This window comes from Bombina bombina, chromosome 3, assembly GCF_027579735.1.
Source record: "Bombina bombina isolate aBomBom1 chromosome 3, aBomBom1.pri, whole genome shotgun sequence".
In the NCBI taxonomy this organism is placed as follows: domain Eukaryota; kingdom Metazoa; phylum Chordata; class Amphibia; order Anura; family Bombinatoridae; genus Bombina; species Bombina bombina.
This window is the reverse complement of record NC_069501.1, coordinates 307,333,727-307,360,569: the sequence shown is the minus strand read 5'-3', so window position 1 is coordinate 307,360,569 and position 26,843 is coordinate 307,333,727. Positions and strand designations below refer to the sequence as shown.

General features: G+C 40.7%; 1 protein-coding gene across 4 annotated transcripts in view; it reads left to right on the top strand.

The window, feature by feature from the left end:
* MAP7D2 (MAP7 domain containing 2) overlaps positions 1-26,843 on the top strand; it is a 492,885-nt gene that overhangs the window by 441,992 nt on the left and 24,050 nt on the right. For all 4 annotated transcript variants that reach the window (XM_053706406.1, XM_053706403.1, XM_053706404.1 and 1 more), the window contains 6 exons: positions 17,738-17,930; positions 18,207-18,311; positions 18,536-18,589; positions 20,122-20,191; positions 24,535-24,724; positions 25,781-26,062. In XM_053706406.1, coding sequence (XP_053562381.1) covers positions 17,738-17,930; positions 18,207-18,311; positions 18,536-18,589; positions 20,122-20,191; positions 24,535-24,724; positions 25,781-26,036 — 868 coding nt within the window. In that variant the 3' untranslated portion in view covers positions 26,037-26,062. The remainder of the gene's footprint in view (positions 1-17,737; positions 17,931-18,206; positions 18,312-18,535; positions 18,590-20,121; positions 20,192-24,534; positions 24,725-25,780; positions 26,063-26,843) is intronic.

Below are 26,843 nucleotides of genomic sequence, written 5' to 3'. Positions count from 1 at the left end.
ACATTATTTAAGTCTCATTTTTTATTGCTTCTGGTTGCTAGAAGCTTGTTCTTTGGCATTTTTTCCCATTCCTGAAACTGTCATTTAAGGAATTTGATCAATTTTGCTTTATATATGTTGTTTTTTCTCTTACATATTGCAAGATGTCTCACGTTGCATCTGAGTCAGAAGATACTACAGGAAAATCGCTGTCTAGTGCTGAATCTACCAAAGCTAAGTGTATCTGCTGTAAACTTTTGGTAGCTATTCCTCCAGCTGTTGTTTGTATTGATTGTCATGACAAACTTGTTAAAGCAGATAATATTTCCTTTAGTAAAGTACCATTGCCTGTTGCAGTTCCTTCAACATCTAAGGTGCAGAATGTTCCTGATAATATAAGAGATTTTGTTTCTGAATCCATAAAGAAGGCTATGTCTGTTATTTCTCCTTCTAGTAAACATAAAAAATCTTTTAAAACTTCTCTCCCTACAGATGAATTTTTAACTGAACATCATCATTCTGATTCTGATGATTCCTCTGGTTCAGAGGATTCTGTCTCAGAGGTTGATGCTGATAAATCTTCATATTTATTTAAAATGGAATTTATTCGTTCTTTACTTAAAGAAGTACTAATTGCTTTAGAAATAGAGGATTCTGGTCCTCTTGATACTAATTCTAAACGTTTAGATAAGGTATTTAAAGCTCCTGTGGTTATTCCAGAAGTTTTTCCTGTTCCTAATGCTATTTCTGCAGTAATTTCCAAAGAATGGGATAATTTGGGTAATTCATTTACTCCTTCTAAACGTTTTAAGCAATTATATCCTGTGCCGTCTGACAGATTAGAATTTTGGGACAAGATCCCTAAAGTTGATGGGGCTATTTCTACCCTTGCTAAACGTACTACTATTCCTACGTCAGATGGTACTTCGTTTAAGGATCCTCTAGATAGGAAAATTGAGTCCTTTCTAAGAAAAGCTTATCTGTGTTCAGGTAATCTTCTTAGACCTGCTATATCTTTGGCTGATGTTGCTGCAGCTTCAACTTTTTGGTTGGAAACTTTAGCGCAACAAGTAACACATCGTGATTCTCATGATATTATTATTCTTCTTCAGCATGCTAATAATTTTATCTGTGATGCCATTTTTGATATTATCAGAGTTGATGTCAGGTTTATGTCTCTAGCTATTTTAGCTAGAAGAGCTTTATGGCTTAAAACTTGGAATGCTGATATGGCTTCTAAATCAACTTTACTTTCCATTTCTTTCCAGGGTAACAAATTATTTGGTTCTCAGTTGGATTCCATTATTTCAACTGTTACTGGTGGGAAAGGAACTTTTTTACCACAGGATAAAAAATCTAAAGGTAAAAACAGGGCTAATAATCGTTTTCGTTCCTTTCGTTTCAACAAAGAACAAAAGCCTGATCCTTCATCCTCAGGAGCAGTTTCAGTTTGGAGACCATCTCCAGTCTGGAATAAATCCAAGCCAGCTAGAAAGGCAAAGCCTGCTTCTAAGTCCACATGAAGGTGCGGCCCTCATTCCAGCTCAGCTGGTAGGGGGCAGGTTACGTTTTTTCAAGGAAATTTGGATCAATTCTGTTCACAATCTTTGGATTCAGAGCATTGTTTCAGAAGGGTACAGAATTGGTTTCAAGTTGAGACCTCCTGCAAAGAGATTTTTTCTTTCCCGTGTCCCAGTAAATCCAGTAAAAGCTCAAGCATTTCTGAAATGTGTTTCAGATCTAGAGTTGACTGGAGTAATTATGCCAGTTCCAGTTCCGGAACAGGGGATGGGGTTTTATTCAAATCTCTTCATTGTACCAAAGAAGGAGAATTCTTTCAGACCAGTTCTGGATCTAAAAATATTGAATCGTTATGTAAGGATACCAACGTTCAAGATGGTAACTGTAAGGACTATCTTACCTTTTGTTCAGCAAGGGCATTATATGTCCACGATAGATTTACAGGATGCATATCTGCATATTCCGATTCATCCAGATCATTATCAGTTCCTGAGATTCTCGTTTCTGGACAAGCATTACCAATTTGTGGCTCTGCCGTTTGGCCTAGCTACAGCTCCAAGAATTTTTACAAAGGTTCTCGGTGCCCTGCTGTCTGTAATCAGAGAACAGGGTATTGTGGTATTTCCTTATTTGGACGATATCTTGGTACTTGCTCAGTCTTTACATTTAGCAGAATCTCATACGAATCGACTTGTGTTGTTTCTTCAAGATCATGGTTGGAGGATCAATTTACCAAAAAGTTCTTTGATTCCTCAGACAAGGGTAACCTTTCTGGGTTTCCAGATGGATTCAGTGTCCATGACTCTGTCTTTAACAGACAAGAGACGTCTAAAGTTGATTACAGCTTGTCGAAACCTTCAGTCACAATCATTCCCTTCGGTAGCCTTATGCATGGAAATTCTAGGTCTTATGACTGCTGCATCGGACGCGATCCCCTTTGCTCGTTTTCACATGCGACCTCTTCAGCTCTGTATGCTGAAGCAATGGTGCAAGGATTACACGAAGATATCTCAATTAATATCTTTAAAACCGATTGTTCGACACTCTCTAACATGGTGGACAGATCACCATCGTTTAATTCAGGGGGCTTCTTTTGTGCTTCCGACCTGGACTGTAATTTCAACAGATGCAAGTCTCACAGGTTGGGGAGCTGTGTGGGGATCTCTGACGGCACAAGGAGTTTGGGAATCTCAGGAGGTGAGATTACCGATCAATATTTTGGAACTCCGTGCAATTTTCAGAGCTCTTCAGTTTTGGCCTCTTCTGAAGAGAGAATCGTTCATTTGTTTTCAGACAGACAATGTCACAACTGTGGCATACATCAATCATCAAGGAGGGACTCACAGTCCTCTGGCTATGAAAGAAGTATCTCGAATTTTGGTTTGGGCGGAATCCAGCTCCTGTCTAATCTCTGCGGTTCATATCCCAGGTGTAGACAATTGGGAAGCGGATTATCTCAGTCGCCAAACGTTGCATCCGGGCGAATGGTCTCTTCACCCAGAGGTATTTCTTCAGATTGTTCAAATGTGGGAACTTCCAGAAATAGATCTGATGGCGTCCCATCTAAACAAGAAACTTCCCAGGTATCTGTCCAGATCCCGGGATCCTCAGGCGGAGGCAGTGGATGCATTATCACTTCCTTGGAAGTATCATCCTGCCTATATCTTTCCGCCTCTAGTTCTTCTTCCAAGAGTAATCTCCAAGATTCTGAAGGAATGCTCGTTTGTTCTGCTGGTAGCTCCGGCATGGCCTCACAGGTTTTGGTATGCGGATCTTGTCCGGATGGCCTCTTGCCAACCGTGGACTCTTCCGTTAAGACCAGACCTTCTGTCACAAGGCCCTTTTTTCCATCAGGATCTGAAATCCTTAAATTTAAAGGTATGGAGATTGAACGCTTGATTCTTGGTCAAAGAGGTTTCTCTGACTCTGTGATTAATACTATGTTACAGGCTCGTAAATCTGTATCTCGAGAGATATATTATAGAGTCTGGAAGACTTATATTTCTTGGTGTCTTTCTCATCATTTTTCCTGGCATTCTTTTAGAATACCGAGAATTTTACAGTTCCTTCAGGATGGTTTAGATAAGGGTTTGTCCGCAAGTTCTTTGAAAGGACAAATCTCTGCTCTTTCTGTTCTTTTTCACAGAAAGATTGCTATTCTTCCTGATATTCATTGTTTTGTACAAGCGTTGGTTCGTATAAAACCTGTCATTAAGTCAATTTCTCCTCCTTGGAGTTTGAATTTGGTTCTGGGAGCTCTTCAAGCTCCTCCGTTTGAACCTATGCATTCATTGGACATTAAATTACTTTCTTGGAAAGTTTTGTTCCTTTTGGCCATCTCTTCTGCCAGAAGAGTTTCTGAATTATCTGCTCTTTCTTGTGAGTCTCCTTTTCTGATTTTTCATCAGGATAAGGCGGTGTTGCGAACTTCTTTTGAATTTTTACCTAAAGTTGTGAATTCCAACAACATTAGTAGAGAAATTGTGGTTCCTTCATTATGTCCTAATCCTAAGAATTCTAAGGAGAAATCGTTGCATTCTTTGGATGTTGTTAGAGCTTTGAAATATTATGTTGAAGCTACGAAATCTTTTCGTAAGACTTCTAGTCTATTTGTTATCTTTTCCGGTTCTAGAAAAGGCCAGAAAGCTTCTGCCATTTCTTTGGCATCTTGGTTGAAATCTTTAATTCATCTTGCCTATGTTGAGTCGGGTAAAACTCCGCCTCAGAGAATTACAGCTCATTCTACTAGGTCAGTTTCTACTTCCTGGGCGTTTAGGAATGAAGCTTCGGTTGACCAGATCTGCAAAGCAGCAACTTGGTCCTCTTTGCATACTTTTACTAAATTCTACCATTTTGATGTATTTTCTTCTTCTGAAGCAGTTTTTGGTAGAAAAGTACTTCAGGCAGCGGTTTCAGTTTGAATCTTCTGCTTATGTTTTTCGTTAAACTTTATTTTGGGTGTGGATTATTTTCAGCAGGAATTGGCTGTCTTTATTTTATCCCTCCCTCTCTAGTGACTCTTGTGTGGAAAGATCCACATCTTGGGTAGTCATTATCCCATACGTCACTAGCTCATGGACTCTTGCTAATTACATGAAAGAAAACATAATTTATGTATGAACTTACCTGATAAATTCATTTCTTTCATATTAGCAAGAGTCCATGAGGCCCGCCCTTTTTTTGTGGTGGTTATGATTTTGTATAAAGCACAATTATTCCAATTCCTTATTTTATATGCTTTCGCACTTTTTTATCACCCCACTTCTTGGCTATTCGTTAAACTGAATTGTGGGTGTGGTGAGGGGTGTATTTATAGGCATTTTGAGGTTTGGGAAACTTTGCCCCTCCTGGTAGGAATGTATATCCCATACGTCACTAGCTCATGGACTCTTGCTAATATGAAAGAAATGAATTTATCAGGTAAGTTCTTACATAAATTATGTTTTTTGAGAGCAGGGCATGCAGATGCATGTGTGAGGATCTGAAATTTGCTGGAAAAGCTTCTAGAAGGCGTCAATTGGTATCGTATTCCCCTCTGGGCTTGGTTATTTTAAGGGTTAAAGCTCTGAAATTTGGTGTGCAATACTCTTAATGCTTTAAGACACTGTGGTGAAATTTTGGTAATTTTTGAACAATTCCTTCATACTTTTTCACATATTCAGTAATAAAGTGTTTTCTGTTTAAAATTTAAAGAGACAGTAACGGTTTTGTTTTAAAACGTTTTTTGTGCTTTGTTGACAAGTTTAAGCCTGTTTAACATGTCTGTGCCTTCGGATAAGCTATGTTCTATATGTATGAAAGCCAATGTGTCTCCCCATTTAAATTTATGTGATAATTGTGCCATAGCGTCCAAACAAAATAAGGACAGTACTGCCACAGATAATGAAATTGCCCAAGATGATTCCTCAGATGAGGGGAGTAAACATGATACTACATCATCTCCTACTGTGTCTACACCAGTTTTGCCCACACAGCAGGCCCCTAGTACATCTAGTGCGCCAATGCTTATTACCATGCAACAATTAACGGCTGTAATGGATAACTCCATAGCAAATATTTTATCCAAAATGCCTACTTATCAGTGAAAGCGCGATTGCACTGTTTTAAACACTGAAGAGCAGGAGGGCGCTGATGATAATTGTTCTATCATACCCTCACACCAATCTGAAGGGGCCATGAGGGAGGTTTTGTCAGATGGAGAAATTTCAGATTCAGGAAAAATTTCTCAACAAGCTGAACCTGATGTTGTGACATTTAAATTTAAATTAGAACATCTCCGCGCACTGCTTAAGGAGGTGTTATCTACTCTGGATGATTATGACAACTTGGTCATTCCAGAGAAATTATGCAAGATGGACAAGTTCCTAGAGGTTCCGGTGCACCCCGACGCTTTTCCTATACCCAAGCGGGTGGCGGACATAGTAAATAAGGAGTGGGAAAAGCCCGGCATACCTTTTGTTCCCCCCCCTATATTTAAGAAATTATTTCCTATGGTCGACCCCAGAAAGGACTTATGGCAGACAGTCCCTAAGGTCGAGGGGGCAGTTTCTACTCTAAACAAACGCACTACTATTCCTATCGAAGATAGTTGTGCTTTCAAAGATCCTATGGATAAAAAATTGGAGGGTTTGCTTAAAAAGATTTTTGTACAGCAAGGTTACCTTCTACAACCCATTTCGTGCATTGTTCCTGTCACTACAGCACCGTGGTTCTGGTTCGAGGAACTAGAAAACTCGCTTAGTAGAGAGACTCCATATGAGGAGGTTATGGACAGAGTTCACGCACTTAAGTTGGCTAACTCTTTTATTTTAGATGCCGCTTTGCAATTAGCTAGATTAGCGGTGAAAAATTCAGGGTTTGCTATAGTGGCGCGCAGAGCGCTTTGGCTAAAGTCTTGGTCAGCGGATGTGTCATCCAAGACAAAATTGCTTAACATCCCTTTCAAAGGTAAAACTCTATTTGGACCAGAATTGAAAGAGATTATTTCAGACATCACTGGGGGAAAGGGCCACGCCCTTCCACAAGATAGGCCTTTCAAGGCCAAGAATAAGTCTAATTTTCGTTCCTTTCGCAATTTCAGGAACGGACCGGCCTCTAATTCTGCATCCTCTAAGCAAGAGGGTAATGCCTCACAACCCAAACCAGCCTGGAAACCGATGCAAGGCTGGAACAAGGGTAAGCAGGCCAAGAAGCCTGCCGCTGCTAACAAAACAGCATGAAGGAGTAGCCCCCGATCCGGGACCGGATCTAGTGGGGGGCAGACTCTCTCTCTTTGCTCAGGCTTGGGCAAGAGATGTTCAGGATCCCTGGGCGCTAGAAATAGTTTCTCAGGGTTATCTCCTGGAATTCAGGGAACTACCCCCAAGGGGAAGGTTCCACATGTCTCACTTATCCTCAAACCAAATAAAGAGACAGGCGTTCTTACATTGTGTAGAAGACCTGTTAAAGATGGGAGTGATACACCCAGTTCCAATGACGGAACAAGGAATGGGATTTTATTCCAATATGTTCGTAGTTCCCAAAAAAGAGGGAACTTTTCTCAGGGTACCATCGTTCAAGATGGAAACCATTCGAACGATTCTACCCACTATCCAGGAAAGTCAATTTATGACTACCGTGGATCTAAAGGATGCGTACCTACATATTCCTATCCACAAAGAACATCATCAGTTCCTAAGGTTCGCTTTTCTGGACAAGCATTACCAATTTGTGGCCCTCCCATTCGGGTTAGCCACTGCTCCAAGGATTTTCACAAAGGTACTAGGGTCCCTTCTAGTGGTTCTAAGACCGAGGGGCATTGCAGTAGTACCTTACTTGGACGACATTCTAATACAAGCGTCGTCCCTGTCAAAAGCAAAGGCTCATACAGACATCGTTCTGGCCTTTCTCAGATCACACGGATGGAAGGTGAACATAGAAAAAAGTTCTCTGTCTCCGTCAACAAGAGTTCCCTTCTTGGGAACAATAATAGATTCCTTAGAAATGAGGATTTTTCTGACAGAGGTCAGAAAGTCAAAACTTCTAAGCACTTGTCAAGTTCTTCATTCTGTTCCTCGTCCTTCCATAGCGCAGTGCATGGAAGTAGTAGGGTTGATGGTTGCAGCAATGGACATAGTTCCTTTTGCACAAATTCATCTAAGACCATTACAACTGTGCATGCTCAAACAGTGGAATGGGGACTATACAGACTTGTCTCCAATGATTCAAGTAGAAAATAGCAAATATATTTATTTTACACTTTATTTAACAAATATGCTTGAGACAGACGTTACCAGGGGGGGAAGAAATATCCACGGTTAAGCAACCTCTGGACTGATTGTAAGCTTACAGAATCTAGAGATCCCCACCGGTAATTAGACAAGTAAAATAAGGATGTATATATAGAAGGCTAAAAAAGAATGGGATAAGTCACTTCCATACTTCAAATATATATAATAGCCAAATTATATAGCATCCACGTTTAAAAATAAAGGGCTAGTGGACTGGGTGTTGCGTGTCAAATCAGTAAGTCAATACAGGGTAGGGAAGTTAGCATAAAAGTGATTCCATACACACAGGGTAGGTATTTAGGACAAGCATACAAAATGTACAAGCTGTGCGCTCAAAGGCGTCCTCCTGCCTGCGTACTGCTCTGATTGAACAGAGTCAGCCGATTTCTAGCTAAAATCCCTATCAGATAGAGCTATTTCACATACACACAAGTCATTCTCATATGCGCTTTGGATATATTATATATATTCAATACAAAGTGTCACCATAAATTCCTCTTAGTTACGTTCAAACCGATACATTCAATTCAACATTAAAGGTTACTATGTAGCTTATAGCGTAGTGGCATATAGAGCTTAGCAAAAATGTAGCTGTTCGTAACTCGGCAATTAAGCTTATTTATAGATGACTGTTAAATTATATAACAACCCTCCTATAGTTGCAGTTGAAGTGAGAAAACTATAGCAATATTAATATAAGGTTACGGCGGTATAAAGTTAGAGAGTTTTCAAAAAAACGCTGTTGCTATTTTAGGTATGTGACTAGCTGTCATGAAAATGACAGAATGAGGCCATAACGGAGTTTTACACCTCCGTTTCCAATACTCTATAGGTTGCTATGACAACTGACTACTATAAATTCTTGTACCGAATGCTGGGCTGGCCCTATGCCCTGACGAAGTCACGTTCTGTGACGGAAACGCGTCGGTGGGCGTGGCCTTGGGTGGAACAAGCATGCGAGCTAGTCACATACCTAAAATAGCAACAGCGGTTTTTTGAAAACTCTCTAACTTTATACCGCCGTAACCTTATATTAATATTGCTATAGTTTTCTCACTTCAACTGCAACTATAGGAGGGTTGTTATATAATTTAACAGTCATCTATAAATAAGCTTAATTGCCGAGTTACGAACAGCTACATTTTTGCTAAGCTCTATATGCCACTACGCTATAAGCTACATAGTAACCTTTAATGTTGAATTGAATGTATCGGTTTGAACGTAACTAAGAGGAATTTATGGTGACACTTTGTATTGAATATATATAATATATCCAAAGCGCATATGAGAATGACTTGTGTGTATGTGAAATAGCTCTATCTGATAGGGATTTTAGCTAGAAATCGGCTGACTCTGTTCAATCAGAGCAGTACGCAGGCAGGAGGACGCCTTTGAGCGCACAGCTTGTACATTTTGTATGCTTGTCCTAAATACCTACCCTGTGTGTATGGAATCACTTTTATGCTAACTTCCCTACCCTGTATTGACTTACTGATTTGACACGCAACACCCAGTCCACTAGCCCTTTATTTTTAAACGTGGATGCTATATAATTTGGCTATTATATATATTTGAAGTATGGAAGTGACTTATCCCATTCTTTTTTAGCCTTCTATATATACATCCTTATTTTACTTGTCTAATTACCGGTGGGGATCTCTAGATTCTGTAAGCTTACAATCAGTCCAGAGGTTGCTTAACCGTGGATATTTCTTCCCCCCCTGGTAACGTCTGTCTCAAGCATATTTGTTAAATAAAGTGTAAAATAAATATATTTGCTATTTGATATAACTAGTGTATAATTCTACACTTGACTTCAATGTCACAAACCCCCTTAGGTTCCCTAACCTTACCATTTCATACCTAGTGATTCAATTCACACTTACGAATTTGGGACACAAGTGGTCAGAGTTTAGATAGTAATGGCCGGCTATCTATCCTCCTCCATAGATTTTGATCAGTGGAAACAAGAAGCTGAAAGAGTATTTACTCTAAATGTTGGTAACGTTTGTCCAAATGCTACAAACATAGAAGAAGCCTTTAAAAACATTGCTAAGATTATGAAAAAACAAGTAAAATCTTTTTGGGAGATTTTCAGTTTAGAAAATTATGTTAAGAATAAATTAATCCCGCTATAAGCTACATAGTAACCTTTAATGTTGAATTGAATGTATCGGTTTGAACGTAACTAAGAGGAATTTATGGTGACACTTTGTATTGAATATATATAATATATCCAAAGCGCATATGAGAATGACTTGTGTGTATGTGAAATAGCTCTATCTGATAGGGATTTTAGCTAGAAATCGGCTGACTCTGTTCAATCAGAGCAGTACGCAGGCAGGAGGACGCCTTTGAGCGCACAGCTTGTACATTTTGTATGCTTGTCCTAAATACCTACCCTGTGTGTATGGAATCACTTTTATGCTAACTTCCCTACCCTGTATTGACTTACTGATTTGACACGCAACACCCAGTCCACTAGCCCTTTATTTTTAAACGTGGATGCTATATAATTTGGCTATTATATATATTTGAAGTATGGAAGTGACTTATCCCATTCTTTTTTAGCCTTCTATATATACATCCTTATTTTACTTGTCTAATTACCGGTGGGGATCTCTAGATTCTGTAAGCTTACAATCAGTCCAGAGGTTGCTTAACCGTGGATATTTCTTCCCCCCCCTGGTAACGTCTGTCTCAAGCATATTTGTTAAATAAAGTGTAAAATAAATATATTTGCTATTTGATATAACTAGTGTATAATTCTACACTTGACTTCAATGTCACAAACCCCCTTAGGTTCCCTAACCTTACCACCAATGATTCAAGTAGATCAGAAGACCAGAGATTCACTCCGTTGGTGGCTGACCCTGGACCATCTGTCCCAGGGAATGAGCTTCCGCAGACCAGAGTGGGTCATTGTCACGACCGACGCCAGCCTAGTGGGCTGGGGCGCGGTCTGGGAATCCCTGAAAGCTCAGGGTCTATGGTCTCGGGAAGAGTCTCTTCTCTCGATAAACATTCTGGAACTGAGAGCGATATTCAATGCTCTCAGGGCTTGGCCTCAACTAGCAAAAGCCAGATTCATAAGGTTCCAATCAGACAACATGACGACCATTGCGTATATCAATCATCAGGGGGGAACAAGGAGTTCCCTGGCGATGAAAGAAGTGACCAAAATAATTCAATGGGCGGAGGATCACTCCTGCCACCTGTCTGCGATCCACATCCCAGGTGTGGAAAACTGGGAGGCGGATTTTCTGAGTCGTCAGACATTCCATCCGGGGGAGTGGGAACTCCATCCGGAGATCTTTGCCCAAATAACTCAATTATGGGGCATTCCAGACATGGATCTGATGGCGTCTCGTCAGAACTTCAAGGTTCCTTGCTACGGGTCCAGATCCAGGGATCCCAAGGCGACTCTAGTAGATGCACTAGTAGCACCTTGGACCTTCAACCTAGCTTATGTATTTCCACCGTTTCCTCTCATTCCCAGGCTGGTAGCCAGGATCAATCAGGAGAGGGCCTCGGTGATCTTGATAGCTCCTGCGTGGCCACGCAGGACTTGGTATGCAGACCTGGTGAATATGTCATCGGTTCCACCATGGAAGCTACCTTTGAGACAGGACCTTCTTGTTCAGGGTCCATTCGAACATCCAAATCTGGTCTCCCTCCTGCTGACGGCTTGGAGATAGAACGCTTGATTCTATCGAAGCGTGGGTTTTCAGATTCTGTGATAGATACTCTGGTTCAGGCCAGAAAACCGGTAACTAGAAAGATTTACCATAAAATATGGAAAAAGATATATCTGTTGGTGTGAATCCAAAGGATTCCCATGGAATAAGATAAAAATTCCTAAGATTCTCTCCTTTCTACAAGAAGGTTTGGAGAAAGGATTATCTGCAAGTTCTCTAAAGGGACAGATCTCTGCTTTATCTGTCTTACTACACAAAAGACTGGCAGCTGTGCCAGATGTTCAAGCATTTGTTCAGGCTCTGGTTAGGATCAACCCTGTTTACAGACCTTTGACTCCTCCCTGGAGTCTAAATCTAGTTCTTTCAGTTCTTCAAGGGGTTCCGTTTGATCCTTTACATTCCATAGATATTAAGTTACTATCTTGGAAAGTTTTGTTTTTGGTTGCAATTTCTTCTGCTAGAAGAGTTTCAGAGTTATCTGCTCTGCAGTGTTCTCCGCCCTATCTGGTGTTCCATGCAGATAAGGTGGTTTTGCGTACTAAGCCTGGTTTTCTTCCTAAGGTTGTTTCTTACAAAAATATTAACCAGGAGATAGTTGTACCTTCTTTATGTCCGAATCCAGTTTCAAAGAAGGAACGTTTGTTACACAATTTGGACGTAGTCCGTGCTCTAAAATTCTATTTAGAGGCTACAAAAGATTTCAGACAAACATCTTCCTTGTTTGTTGTTTATTCTGATAAAAGGAGAGGTCAAAAAGCGACTTCTACCTCTCTTTCCTTTTGGCTTAAAAGCATCATCCGATTGGCTTATGAGACTGCCGGACGGCAGCCTCCTGAAAGAATCACAGCTCACTCCACTAGGGCTGTGGCTTCCACATGGGCCTTCAAGAACGAGGCTTCTGTTGACCAGATATGTAAGGCAGCGACTTGGTCTTCACTGCACACTTTTGCCAAATTTTACAAATTTGATACTTTTGCTTCTTCGGAGGCTATTTTTGGGAGAAAGGTTTTGCAAGCTGTGGTGCCTTCCGTTTAGGTAACCTGATTTGCTCCCTCCCTTCATCCGTGTCCTAAAGCTTTGGTATTGGTTCCCACAAGTAAGGATGACGCCGTGGGCCGGACACACCAATGTTGGAGAAAACAGAATTTATGCTTACCTGATAAATTACTTTCTCCAACGGTGTGTCCGGTCCACGGCCCGCCCTGGTTTTTTAATCAGGTCTGATGAATTATTTTCTCTAACTACAGTCACCACGGTACCATATGGTTTCTCCTATATATATTTCCTCCTGTCCGTCGGTCGAATGACTGGGGTGGGCGGAGCCTAGGAGGGACTATATGGCCAGCTTTGCTGGGACTCTTTGCCATTTCCTGTTGGGGAAGAGATATCCCACAAGTAAGGATGACGCCGTGGACCGGACACACCGTTGGAGAAAGTAATTTATCAGGTAAGCATAAATTCTGTTTTCCACCAGAGGTTACTGCACGGTTTCGCATGGCCATATCTTTGGCATTGACGCACTTACATCTTCCTGATTGCAAGCAAAAAGTTCGTCCTCTTACCCTGGGTGCATCAGGGGAGGGGTTGATTATTTTGGATTTTCCCTCTGGGGAAGCAGTTCCCTCAGAAGCATGAGGGGTGCAGCCTTCAGGGTCGAGGGCCTTCAGATGCCCCGCCAGAGGTGAGTTTTGCCTTTAGATTTAGACTGGCGCACCTGTGTGTACTGCTGAGGCATTTGTTGGCGGCATTGGAGGATTCCGGTTCTGACTTGTCTGCAAATCCTCAGTCTTCTGAATCAGATGGCGAACAGCGCTAGACGAGTGGAGAGATGGAGTCTGACTCCTAATCGTCTCTTGTTTGTGTATCGAATCCCAGTTCTGAGCTCTTGGGGAATCCGGTCTCTGACAGGCTGGTCCTGTTAGTGTTCCCATTCCTATTGGCGTTCACCTACAGGTGCTGCCTACTTTCTCTGGGAGTTGATACTGGCGATTCTATGGTCGCGATTGATGTTACTTCCGGCCGAAGTTATTAAAAAAAAAAAGGTTTTTATGAGACCATGTTTAAGCCTCTGAGCTTATTTGTCTATCGTTTGTTTGTTTAGTTAGTCTAGCCCTGCTAGGGTTTAGAACTTGCAGTTAACCCTTGAACAGTTATGTCGTACCCTGGGCATCAGGCTGGTCCTGATTGGGTACTAGTTTTCTCTGTTCTTTTGAGGTTTATTTCAGACATATTGTATCCTCGACAACAGGCTAGCCTTGTTTGTGTACTAGTTTTGGTTACTTCTTATTTTTAGGTTATTTTCTTGTTTTCTACAAGCTGTAAGAGGCCCTTCTATCTTTGATGTCAGGCTGGTCCTAGTTTGTTTTCGTCTTGGACGTCCGATGTTTGCTCTCTCCTATGTTTCTTGTCCCTGCGTAGCTAGCATAGTAAGCTGGGATTACGAATCCTGCTATGGCAGGATATTTGTAGTTTCTGAGGTCCTTTTGACAGGAGCTGGATTCTGCCTTCCGAGGAGAATTAACTGTGGCTCAACACATATACAACAGAGACACAGGTTCTAATCCCCACACAGCCTTTTCGGGATATCTGAATAATACAGCAAAAAGTAGCGCTGAGTGCACGTAAAGACCAGGGATACTGCCAATTTCCCCAAAGAGCTTGAAAACACTGCAATGGTCCACAGCACTATTATAACATTTCCTTTATTGGCACAAGATTAAAATGAACCAGTGATGTTTCAGGGTTTCCCCCTTAAACATACATCATGTATGATTAAGGGGGAAACCCCGAAACGTCACTGGTTCATTTTAATCTTGTGCCAATAAAGGAAATTTTATAATAGTGCTGTGGACCATTGCAGTGTTTTCACACAGCCTTTTCAGGGATCAGATGACTTCATGGAGATCTTTAGCACCTGATGTAGAGGGTGATTCATTTTCCCTTCTATTGGTACTCCATTGTGGATTGAATTGTCCCTTTTTGGTTCCTATCTCCTTAGGCAGTGCTTCCTTTCTGAAGATTGCTGTATTTTTGCTTGTCTTGTCTTGCCTTGTGGGGAAGGTCTTCCTGTCATCTGGTTGAGGATTCCTGGTTCCTAGGGATCGTTTTTTTTCTTGCAATACCCTCTTTGGGGGATTGTTATGCAGTCTCTTTTGCCGCAGCCTGATAGGAGCTTCAGGATTCTCGTTCATTCGTCAATTCCTTGACCTGGGGGTTGATCCTGATTGGATCTTTAGAGACTGTCATTTTCTGTCATTTTCTCTCAAACAATTAACTACTGAGGTTTGGTTCTGATTTTTTTTTTGGGTCCTACCTTTGTCTTCGGACTTTGTGGGTGTTATCCTTAAAGCCCTTTGGGGCTGAGTGGACAGTCACTGGGATACAGCATGAGAGATCAGAGTTCAAGACCCCATGGGGGCATGTCAGTGATTGCATCAGCTCCTGTGCAATTTCCTTACAGAAAGGGTAACTTTGTGGTTGTTCTGCAAGGTTTTTTTACCTTGATCCGGCTCCTGGTTCTGGGGGGTCTGGTTTTTAACCTAGTCCTTGTCTTTGACTTGGCATTTTTGTTACTCTGTTTTCCAGATTTCCATAAACTTTAGATCTGTCTGGCGTCCAGTAGCAGGTTTGTTTTCCCAGACCTGGGGAAATCTCCTTGTTCCTACTGGGGCGGCTCTTCTTCTCTCTTCGGAGAAATTAAAGAAGTTTTCCTGGGAATTTCTCTTCTGGAGTCTTCCTAGGTTTTTTTCTTTGATTTCCTTCTATTATGGGAGGATCTGGTCTACTGCACCTATTCAGTTGGCTCCTCCTAAGGACTCTTGAAGTTCAGTGGGTCGAGGGTCTCTCTTTGAGGGTACCTTCCCTTCGAGTTTATGAAGGGAACTGAGGATGGTTATCCTGGAACCCGAGCTAGTCTCTTTGGGTATAGCTCACTCTTTCCTATCTTTCCTTACGTAATCATGGAGGAAGATTTGTCATCTGTTCTCCGGGCCTTGTCATTGCTGGGTATTTTTTCTTACCCTTGTCTTTTTGGACCTTGGCAGTCGCTGCAGTGATGGGCCAGTTAGACCGGAATAGGGGTCAGAGTCTCTGACTGCTCTGTTTGGGCATTGACCAAGTGTCATGAAACCCTAGTGCTCCTTCCTTAGGTTGGAGGTCATTACACTCGGTTCGGATGATATGGAACCTTCCCTCAGTGGGTATCTGGTTCTCTTTATTGGTCAGGGTGTCATCCTCCCTTACCCTGTTTACTAGTAGGGGGGAGTTGGTCCACTCTGCTTTCTGAGTTTTTTTTCCTCTTCCTCTTTTCCAGGAAGGTCCTGGTGCTCGTTTGCTAGCTACTTAGTTGGCTTGATGTTTAGTCTGCCTTCCTATCGAAAGGAAGCCTGCAGCTTTCATTTGTGGCGTGAACGGATAGTACTATTCTGTTCCGGTTGGCTTCCGGGGTTTCTGACCCGCAGGCGTTCAGTTATCTGTAATAGATAGCTGGCTGTGGTAGGGTTGTTATTTTCTACTTTTCGTCCTTTCGAAAATTCAGATCTGGTTAAGGCTCTAGATTGGTTCTTTGGATCCATGTAGGAGGTCGTCTGGAATTTTTCCTTTTCTTCCTTCCCTCCGTTGCAGAGTATTCTCTGCGGGGCATTATCCTCCTGCAGCCTTGTAGTCTGCTCTTTTTCAAGTTATGCATGGGGCTTCTCTTTCTATTCTGTCCTTGACTCTTCAGGTATTGTTTTCTGGAGGTTCTTTCGGACCTTTTTTTATCTGATTCTTCCTTTCCTTTAGTTGGGAAGAATGTGGTATTGGAGAGTTTGTTTGTTGTTTCCTCTTGCCATTGATCATGGAGAGGGTTTAACTTTTGTGTGCCTCTAGTCAGTGGGACTGTTGTCTCCTCAGCGACTCTTGTGCTTGGTGGAGTCCAGGATTTATGAGTGGTCTCTAACTGGGATCTTATGGTTGTATTTGATGGGCAGTTACCTTGTCCTCTCCCAATGTTTTGTTCCTTGCTCTTCGTTTGAAGTAGTTTTTTATCGGGAATTTGAGTTATGGCAGGCTGTGGTGCCCTCAGAATGGGCCGCCTTTTTTGTTCCCGCCCATTTGCATTCAGTGTCCTCTATAAGCTTGGGTATTGATTTCCCAAAAGTAATGAATACAGCTGTGGACTCTCCCTATTTTAAGAAGAAAAACTTAAATTATGCTTAACAGATAATTTTGTTTTCTTCTGTACGGGGAGAGTCCACAGCTCCCCGCCCGTTATTTTTCCAAGGGCGGCCTTAAATTATTTTTATTCGTTCTGGCACTTTTTTCACCCTGATATTTATCCTACTGTTCCTTGTTCCCTTGGCAGAATGACTGGGGGATGAGGGAGTTGGGGGGGGGGGGGTTATTTGAGCCTTTGGCTGGGGTGTCTTTGCCTCCTCCTGGTGGCCAGGTTCTGTATTTCCCAAAAGTAATAAATGCAGCTGTGGACTCTCCATGTACAGAAGAAAAGAAAATTATCTGGTAAGCATAATTTAAGTTTTTTGTGAAAAATATTTTTAACCCCATCTTTCCCTTAATATCACCTCTCTCCTCTAAACTAGGTAATTGAGTCTTTCTTTGTAAGTTTTATTTTTTATACCATGTACCATAATATTATCTACTTTACAAAAATATTCTCTGTCCATATGTAGTGTCGGAAGATAACTAGCAATAACGAGGATAAAATCACCTTGATGTTCATTCTGCCATTCCAATGTTTCTGTTGAACAAATATTGACATTTAAATAGCAACTTTTAACACTAGAAAATAAACATCAAATTACATTTCAATACTTACGTCTGGAAACTTAGTTATGTCTGTGAAAATCAACATCCAAAATATTTTTGCAATAATGAGTATTTGATAAGGTTTTTTTTTCTCAAGAATGAGTGTTCATTGTTCAGCAAACATTCTATATTGATTTAGAACAACAAATTATCCAACAAGTGCCCCTCTTTAGTTATTTAGAAAGAAAACCACACACCGTGCAAACTTCATATGAATTATATTTAATCATTGTATAATTAGAAATAAACAATTAAATGTTAAAGAATTTTGATTTCTCAAACCATCTTTAATAAAAGTTTTGCCAGACTGGCAATCTAATGATTAATTATTTTTTACCCCAAAGTGCACAAAAATAGTTTGCACTGAAATAGGTGTCAGTACCTGTGCAATTGTAATATATTATATATAATATATGGAAATAGTAAATAATTGACATTTATTTTATGTCTTAAAAATTTGAAAAGGGAAGAGGAGAAAAGAAAGGCAGAAGAAGAGTGGATTCGACTTGAGGAAGAAGCTCGTCAGTGGGAAGAGAACCTAAAACTAGAGGAGATTGAGACAAAGAAGAGGGCAGAAGAAGCCAAGTTGAAAGCAGAAGAGGAGAGAATACAGAAAGAGAAGCAGGAAAAAGAAATGCAGGAATATCTAGAGAAGCAGGTGACTTATTTATACTGATTCTGTGTTCTCCTGGCTCTCTGCTTGTGGAGGTTGCCTGTAGGTGCACATTGCTGGCCGAGTGATCTAGGCTAATAAAGGAATGGTATGTATGCATGTACAGTATGTATATGCATGTGTGTGTGTGTGTATATATATATATATAGTGCTGATGAAGCAATGATTTGCAATGAGTTCAGATCATTCCTGATTTTTCAGTGTAAATATTAATGGCACAGAACAAGAACACAACTAATTGTTCAAACATTTTATCCTTAGAAGGAAGAGGCTGACGCTAAGGCGCGTGAAGCGGCAGAAGCCTTGAGAATCGAGAGAGAACAAATTATGCAACAAATTGAGCAGGAACGACTTGAGAGGAAGAAGGTATTATAGCCTTCAGCTATGCTGCATTTCTAGAATGTTGCATAAAATGATAATACAACTGTAAAACACTCCTCATCCATGACTCTACCTCACAAAAAGAAGGTGTAAAATAATAATATATGACTGGAAGTGTTGGCTTTACCTGTCTCACACCTACATTACCTAAAAACTATAGTGAAAAGGAAAGTCATTTATCTAATTCTGTTTTGTTTGTTTTTTTGCAGAGAATTGATGAGATTATGAAAAGGACACGGAAAAGTGAGGTTGTAGATGTCAAGGTAATGTGGTAAACATATAATAGTGTTGTTACATTTCAATGTTGCGTCTTGCTCTGTTTAAAGGGACACTCAATCAAAATGAAACTTTTATTATTCAGATAGAGCATGCCATTTTAAACAACTTTCCAATTTACTTATATTAACAAAATGTGCACAGTCTTTTTATATTTAAACTTTTTGAGTCACCAGCTCCTACTGAGCATGTGCAAGAATAAGTGTGTATGCATTTGTGAATGGCTGATGGCTGTCACATGGTACAGGGGGAGTGGGAAAAATACATAACTTTTAAAATTGTCAGAAAAAAAAAATCTACTCATTTGAAGTTCAGACTAAGGGGCATATTTATCAAGCTCCAAATGGAGCTTGATGCCCCGTGTGTCTGACGAGCCTGCAGGCTCGCCAGAAACAGCAGTTATAAAGCAGCGGTCACAAAGATCGCTGCTCCATAACCTGTCTGCCTGCTCAGAGCAGGCAGACAGACATAGCCGGAAATCAACCCGATCGGGTTGATTGACACCCCCCTACTGGCGGCCCATTGGCCGCAAGTCTGCAGGGGGCGGCGTTGCACCAGCAGCTCTTGTGAGCTGCTGGTGCAATGCTGAATACTGCGAGCGTATTGCTCGCTGTATTCAGCGATGTCTGTCGGACCTGATCCGCACTTGATAAATAGAGGCCTAAGTGCTTATTGCATTGTCTTGTTATCTTGCATTTGCTGATTATGCAAATCTACTGTGTTGACTGGTCCTTTAAATAATGGACCAGTACACTAATAATACATTTTCTTGCATTGTGTTGAAAAAATATATATATAAAAAAAAATAATAATAAAAAAAAATATATATAAATACATATGCGCAGTTATGTATGACCTCGCCAATGTGGCCATAAGCCCTGTGCATGAGCAGTTGCCTCCCTTGAAGACTTTTTTCTGACCAATTAAAAGACTGGACAAATTAACATTCCCTAGTTATGTTATGTCATGTGACATTGCTGGATCAGACACAGGGCGTATGATATGTCACATATTTTAAGTTATCACTCTTGCAATGATTTCTTTCAACAGAAGCATTTTGTCAATACATTTATGTATCAAAAATGATTCAAATTGCATAACATTTCAGGTATCAATTTTTTGCTCATTTTTAGATGCTTTTAAAATTATTATTTTTTATGCATATATTTTGCTGTGCAGTGCTTAACTGTTGATATACACTATGCATATAAATAAAAGAAATTGAGAATAAAATGGACATAAGTCAAAATTAAACTCAATTTACTTCTGTTATTAAATGTAATTTGTTCTTGTGGTATTTTTTGTTGATGAGCAGCAAGGTGAGCTAGCTGGAGATCGTGGCTACATACATATGCCTTTTATTCCCTGCTTTGACTATCATTAGTCATTGTGATTAACCCAACTACATTTATGTAGGAAATTCTGTTAAATCTGACCTGCAGGGAGTACTTGAGAACATTGATTTCTAATTTAAGGAAAAAAAACTGTGTATTGAGCCTTTAATGTATTTTTTTTCCAGAAGGAAGAATTGAAGGCAGACATCCAACCATCTATAAACATAGAAACTAACGCAAAAACTGAACAAACAGGTGAATATAACTGTTTTTGTAGTTTTTACTCTTCAAAAAAAATCCCTTGACACTGTCATGTCCCATAAACAATAGTAATTAACTCCTTATTTCTCCTAGTAGGGGAAGGTTCAAGCTTCATGCAGCTTCATCTAAAAGTTCCAGATTTATCTCTTAATCAATGATAACTACAAAGCATAACAAATTGGGATACTTGGATATTGAAGCACTTAGGCCTTTAGCAAGATACCCATCATCATTTGCTGCTTTTATGTTGTGCAGCTACGCTCGATTTATCAAGTCCTTCTCTGCCCTTCCACTGCAGGTTCGAACCTGTAGTCAGGATTTATCAAGCAGCTGCTTCCCTGCCCTGTTCGCCGCTTTCAATCTCGATCTCTTCTGACTGGGGAGATTGACAGCTATTGCCCCCGTGTGATTGGCTGGGCAGGGGGCTGGGTGGTGCACAGGAGCCGGCGGACAGGGGCGAATATGTACACCCCTGTCCGTCCGTGGATGATAAATCAAGCCCTAAGTATACCCTATAAGGGTGTCATATGTGGATAGGTTTTCTTGGAAAACTATTCAAAAGGGGTATTCATACATTTGATTAGACATCTGTATTATATATAGCTCACTAATTGTTAATTATTTTATTGTTTGAACACTATAAGTGCCCATGCAAAGGAATGATGGATATTTTGGTAAATGTTCATGCCAGACCTCCTTGATGCATGTATCTGCCATACTGTTTAGATGAAAGAGATCAAAGCTCAGGAGAGTTTAATCTGTTGGGCGTACTTTTAAAAAATGTATTCCTTCTATTTTACTCCAGTGCATTTTTACATAACTTCTCCTGAATCCTATAGTTTGTTATAAAAATGAATGTAGATAATTTTTATTACCACTGATCCTAAATAAGGGAACATTACATTTTAAAAGAAAATTCTTGTAGTGACAAATATTAATCTATATATTTATAATACATTATAATCAAATCACATATTGCTAACCGCATTTTTAAAACTTGTTTCTCTTGTAAGATGTATTGAGTCCACGGATTCAATCATACTTATGGGATATTCTCGTTCCCTACAGGAAGTGGCAGAGAGAGCACCCACAGCAGAGCTGTCCATATAGCTCCCCCCTTAGCTCCACCCCCCAGTCATTCTCTCTGCCTGCTTAACTGCTAGGAAGGGCAACGTGAGTGTGGTGACAAAAATGTTAAGTTTTTATTTTCTCAAGCATTACCAGTTTGTGGACCTTCCCTTCGGGTTGGCCACGGCTCCCAGAATTTTCACAAAGGTGCTAGGGTCCCTTTTGGCGGTTCTAAGACCGCGGGGTATAGCAGTGGCGCCTTATCTAGACGACATCTTAATTCAGGTGTCGACTTTCCAGCTAGCCAAGTTTCACACGGACATCGTGTTGGCTTTTCTGAGATCTCACGGGTGGAAGGTGAACATAAAAAAGAGTTCTCTCGTCCCTCTCACAAGAGTTTCCTTCCTAGGGACTCTGATAGACTCTGTAGAAATGAAAATATTTCTGACGGAGGTCAGAAAATCAAAACTTTTAATCACTTGCCGAGCTCTTCATTCCATTCCTCGGCCATCAGTGGCTCAGTGTATGGAGGTAATCGGACTCATGGTAGCGGCAATGGACATAGTTCCCTATGTCCGCCTACACCTCAGACCACTGCAACTATGCATGCTCAAACAGTGGAATGGGGATTATGCAGATTTATCTCCTCAACTGCATCTGGACCAAGAGAGCAGAGATTCTCTTCTCTGATGGTTGTCTCAGGACCACCTGTCTCAGAGAATTTGTTTCTGTAGGCCAGAGTGGCTCATAGTAACGACAGATGCCAGCCTGCTAGGCTGGGGTGCAGTCTGGAAATCCCTGAAAGCACAGGGCTTATGGTCTCGGGAGGAATCTCTCCTCCCGATAAACAGTCTAGAACTGAGAGCGATATTCAATGCGCTTCAGGCGTGGCCTCAGCTAGCCGTGGCCAAATGTATCAGATTTCAGTCGGACAACATCACGACTGTAGCCTATATCAATCATCAAGGAGGAACACAGAGTTCTCTAGCGATGATGGAGGTAACCAAAATAATCCGATGGGCGGAGGATCACTCTTGCCATCTCTCAGCAATCCATATCCCAGGGGTAGAGAACTGGGAGGCGGATTTCCTAAGTCGTCAACTTTTCATCCGGGGGAGTGGGAGCTCCATCTGGAGGTATTTGCCCATCTGACTCAGCTATGGGGCACACCAGAATTGGATCTGATGGCGTCCCGACAGAACGCTAAACTTCTTCGTTACGGGTCCAGGTCCCGGGATCCCCAGGTGGTACTGATAGATGCTCTAGCAGAGTCCTGGTCCTTCAATCTGGCTTATGTATTTCCACCGTTTCCTCTCCTCCCATGTCTGGTTGCCAGAATCAAGCAGGAGAGAGCTTTGGTGATTCTGATAGTGCCTGCGTGGCCACGCAGGACTTTGTATGCAAACCTGGTGGACATGTCATCTGTTCCACCGTGGACTCTATCAAAGCGTGGTTTCTCTGAGTCGGTCATTGATACCCTGATTCAGGCTAGAAAGCCTGTTACCAGGAAAATCTATCATAAGATTTGGCGCAAATATCTTTGTTGGTGTGAATCCAAGGGTTACTCATGGAGTAAGATTAGGATTCCTAGAATTTTGTCCTTTCTCCAAGAAGGATTGGAGAAAGGATTATCAGCTAGTTCCTTAAAGGGACAAATATCTGCTCTGTCTATTCTTTTACACAAACGTCTGGCAGATGTTCCAGAAGTTCAAGCATTTAGTCAGGCCTTGGTCAGGATCAAGCCTGTATTTAAACCTGTTGCTCCGCCATGGAGCCTAAACTTGGTTCTTAAAGTTCTTCAAGGGGTTCCGTTTGAACCTATGCATTCCATAGATATTAAGCTTCTATCTTTTGTTTTTAGTAGCTATCTCTTCGGCTCGAAGAGTTTCTGAGTTATTTGCTTTACAGTGTGACTCACCTTACCTAGTTTTCCATGCAGATAAGGTGGTTTTGCGTACCAAACCTGGGTTTCTTCCTAAGGTTGTTTCTAATAGGAATATCGATCAGGAGATTGTTGTTCCTTCTCTGTGTCCTAATCCTTCATCAAAGAAGGAACGTCTGTTGCACAATCTTGATGTGGTTCGTGCTTTAAAGTTCTACTTACAAGTAACTAAAGATTTCCGTCAAACATCTTCATTGTTTGTTGTTTATTCTGGTAAATGGAGAGGTCAAAAGGCTACGGCTACCTCTCTTTCCTTTTGGCTGAAAAGCTTCATCCGTTTGGCTTATGAGACTGCTGGCTAGCAGCCTCCTGAAAGAATTACTGCTCATTCTACTAGAGCAGTGGCTTCCACATGCGCTTTTAAAAATGAGGCTTCTGTTGAAGAGATTTGTAAGGCGGCGACTTGGTCTTTGCTTCATACTTTTTCCAAATTTTCCAAATTTGATACTTTTGCTTCTTCGGAGGCTATTTTTGGGAGAAAGGTTCTACAAGCAGTGGTGCCTTCCGTTTAAGGTACCCGTCTTGTCACTCCCTTCATCCATGTTCTAAAGCTTTGGTATTGGTATCCCATAAGTATGGATGAATCCGTGGACTCGATACATCTTACAAGAGGAAAAAGAATTTATCCTTACCTGATAAATTTCTTTCTCTTGTGATGTATCGAGTCCACGGCCCGCCCTGTCTATTTAAGACAGGTAGTATATTTTTATTTAAAAAACTTCAGTCACCACTGCACCCTATAGTTTCTCCTTTTTCTTCCTAGCCTTCGGTCGAATGACTGGGGGTTGGAGCTAAGGGGGGAGCTATATGGACAGCTCTGCTGTGGGTGCTCTCTCTGCCACTTCCTGTAGGGAAGGAGAATATCCCATAAGTATGGATGAATCCGTGGACTCGATACATCACAAGAGAAAGAAATTTATCAGGTAAGCATAAATTCTGTTTTTGTTGTCTGATCTACAGATAAGGACTAGCTGTAAACATTTCTTCAGAAATGGTGAAAATGTTAAAGGGGAATAAATAAGCAAATAATAAAATGCTCCAATGCACTAGAGAATTATTTGCCAGATGAAAGTGGTTAAACACATAGTTAAAGTAAGCTGCAAATTGACAATGTTGTACTGGTTTGGAGCTAAACATTGTCTGTGATTTGAGACTGCAAACATTTTAGCCCACACAGGTCTGTTCAAGTGCAATAATACGATGCTCTAACTTAAACATTTTTATTATTGCTTCTTTATGTCCCTTTAATTCACCTGGATATTAAATTTGCTTAATTCACACCTATTGCATTTGCATTTTTTTATTTTGCATATTGTGTATAATCTAGTGCAAGCTAATGGGCTATCCACACATCAAGAACCTAAAGCTCCAGCTCTTGAAGTCATTGAAAGAAAACCTCAGGAAGTGATTTCCAATGGTCTTAAACCGCCTGGTAGCATTATTCACCTCGAAGCATTTGATGGGAAATGCAACAGTCTGGACGATTCTACTGATGAAGTTCAATCAATGGATGTGAGGTACCAAAATCGTTTACCTTTCCCATGTTACAGGAGCTGTAGAATATTCGAGATACAGGGAAATGGACTTAAAGTTCTAGTAAATCCTAGCATTTGTGAAACGTAAGGCTTTACCAACGAAACAAATAAAGGGGACTTTCAGTCATGAAGTATAAAATACTTCATGCTGAAAGTTCCTTTATTTGTCTGCAGCGTTCGCCACGCTGAGTGCCTCAGCCAGCCCACAGCAGAATGTTATTTTATTACTGAGGTGATTTTTGCCAATAGTGTGCTAGCTATCCGGCCTAAGCCACCTCACTGAAAAATAGCGTTCTGCTGCGGGCGACCTGAGGCGCTTAGTGCAGTGAACGCAACAGACAAATTAAGGAACTTTCAGCATTAAGTATTTTATACTTCATGACTGAAAGTTCCCTTTATTTATTGCACTAGTAAATCCTAGCATTTCAGAAACTTTAAAGATAAATCAGATTTTCTTTACACACTGGCTGCTTTTCTTTACATTATCACTTACATGCACATCAATAATCACTTCTCTCTACGTATATCCCTTACATATGCTGCTCAGCATCTACGGACATAAATATGCTGATCTGTAGCCACTACTTACTTAAAGGGACTGTCTACTTGAAAAGTGTTATTGTTTAAAAAGATAATCCCTTTATTACCCATTACCTTGCCTTGTATAGCCAACATACAACTCTACTTTACTACCTTACAATCAAACTTTTCTACAACCATCCCCTCCACACTTATTAAACCACCTCTTATATATGCCTCTTTGCACTCACTACCCGTTCCTTATAATAGAACTAGCCCTTGCACATACCATGCTGCCTATGCATCCACATCCATTTGTCTTATATACATAGCCCTTACACATGACTCTCTTCTTCCACTCATCACATAGCTATCCATATAGCTATCCCTTACACCACGTTCTGCATCCTCACCTTTTTTAAAGCATTGCCATTTCTTAATATGCCACTTATTTAATTTATCTTTCAAACATGCTCATAATGGTTCAGATTCTTACAAATGTTATATTGCTGTTTACAGTCCAGCATCTAAAGAAGAACTCATATCTATACCTGAATTTTCACCATTGAATGATCTCATTCCCAACGTACCGGTTCCATTGGCCCAAAATGGGTCAAATAACTCCAGAGCACTGGAGGATCTTTTGGACTTCACAGGACAAGCAACATACTCAAAGATATCACGTGAAAGCATCAATATTGATGACTGTAATAGAAATTTGATTGATGGCTTCAGCAGTCCAGGACAAGAGTCTAAACTTAACTCAATCTGTTAACTTGATGAACATCCATTACAATGGAGGTAATTAAACTTTGTGTGTTCTAAATTTAAATTGCTAATTATTTCTTTCCTTAAAGACGCATAACTCTCTAACATTGCAAGACATCAGCAGCAACTCTACGATGTTGGATGCACTGTTATTGCTTCTGAGCCCTCTGACAAATCTATTGGTAGCTGATTCTCCAGGTAAGAAAACACAGATCAGAACTGCAGATGTGTTTCTGAGGAAAATACGGTTTGATGGTGACTCCATTTTAAGGAATGTGTATTTAGGTGAAAATAAAGGAGAAACAAGGGAGGTTAGATGTCTTCCAGGAGCTACTAGATGTGATCATTTAGGAAAAAAATTATCTGGCTAGTAACTTTGTGATCTAGGTAATCATTTAGAGCATGTGGCGTTAACTGTATTATTTTCTGCTATTTTACCTGTGCATGGCCAGGAAGCAGGATAAATGGAGCGGATAATAACATTTAATTATTGGTTAAATAAGTGGTGCAAGAAAGGGGATTTGTTTTTATTGGCCATTATAGCACGATTTGGCAAGATACTAGTTTTTTTAGGAGAAATGGCTTGCATTTGGATGCTAAAGAAACAGAGTATCTGGGAGAGGAGTTAAAGTGCTTTATTCAAAGTAATTTAAAAAAAGTAAAAGGGGGTAGCATTAATATATACAACAGCCCCCCTACAGCATGCCAAAACTGCTTGTCCAAGTTACAGTTCTAGAAATTCTAGTAGAAAAGTTATTTGTGCCATAAGCTCAAATGCCTGCAGTTTAGGAAATAAATTACCTGAACTCACTTT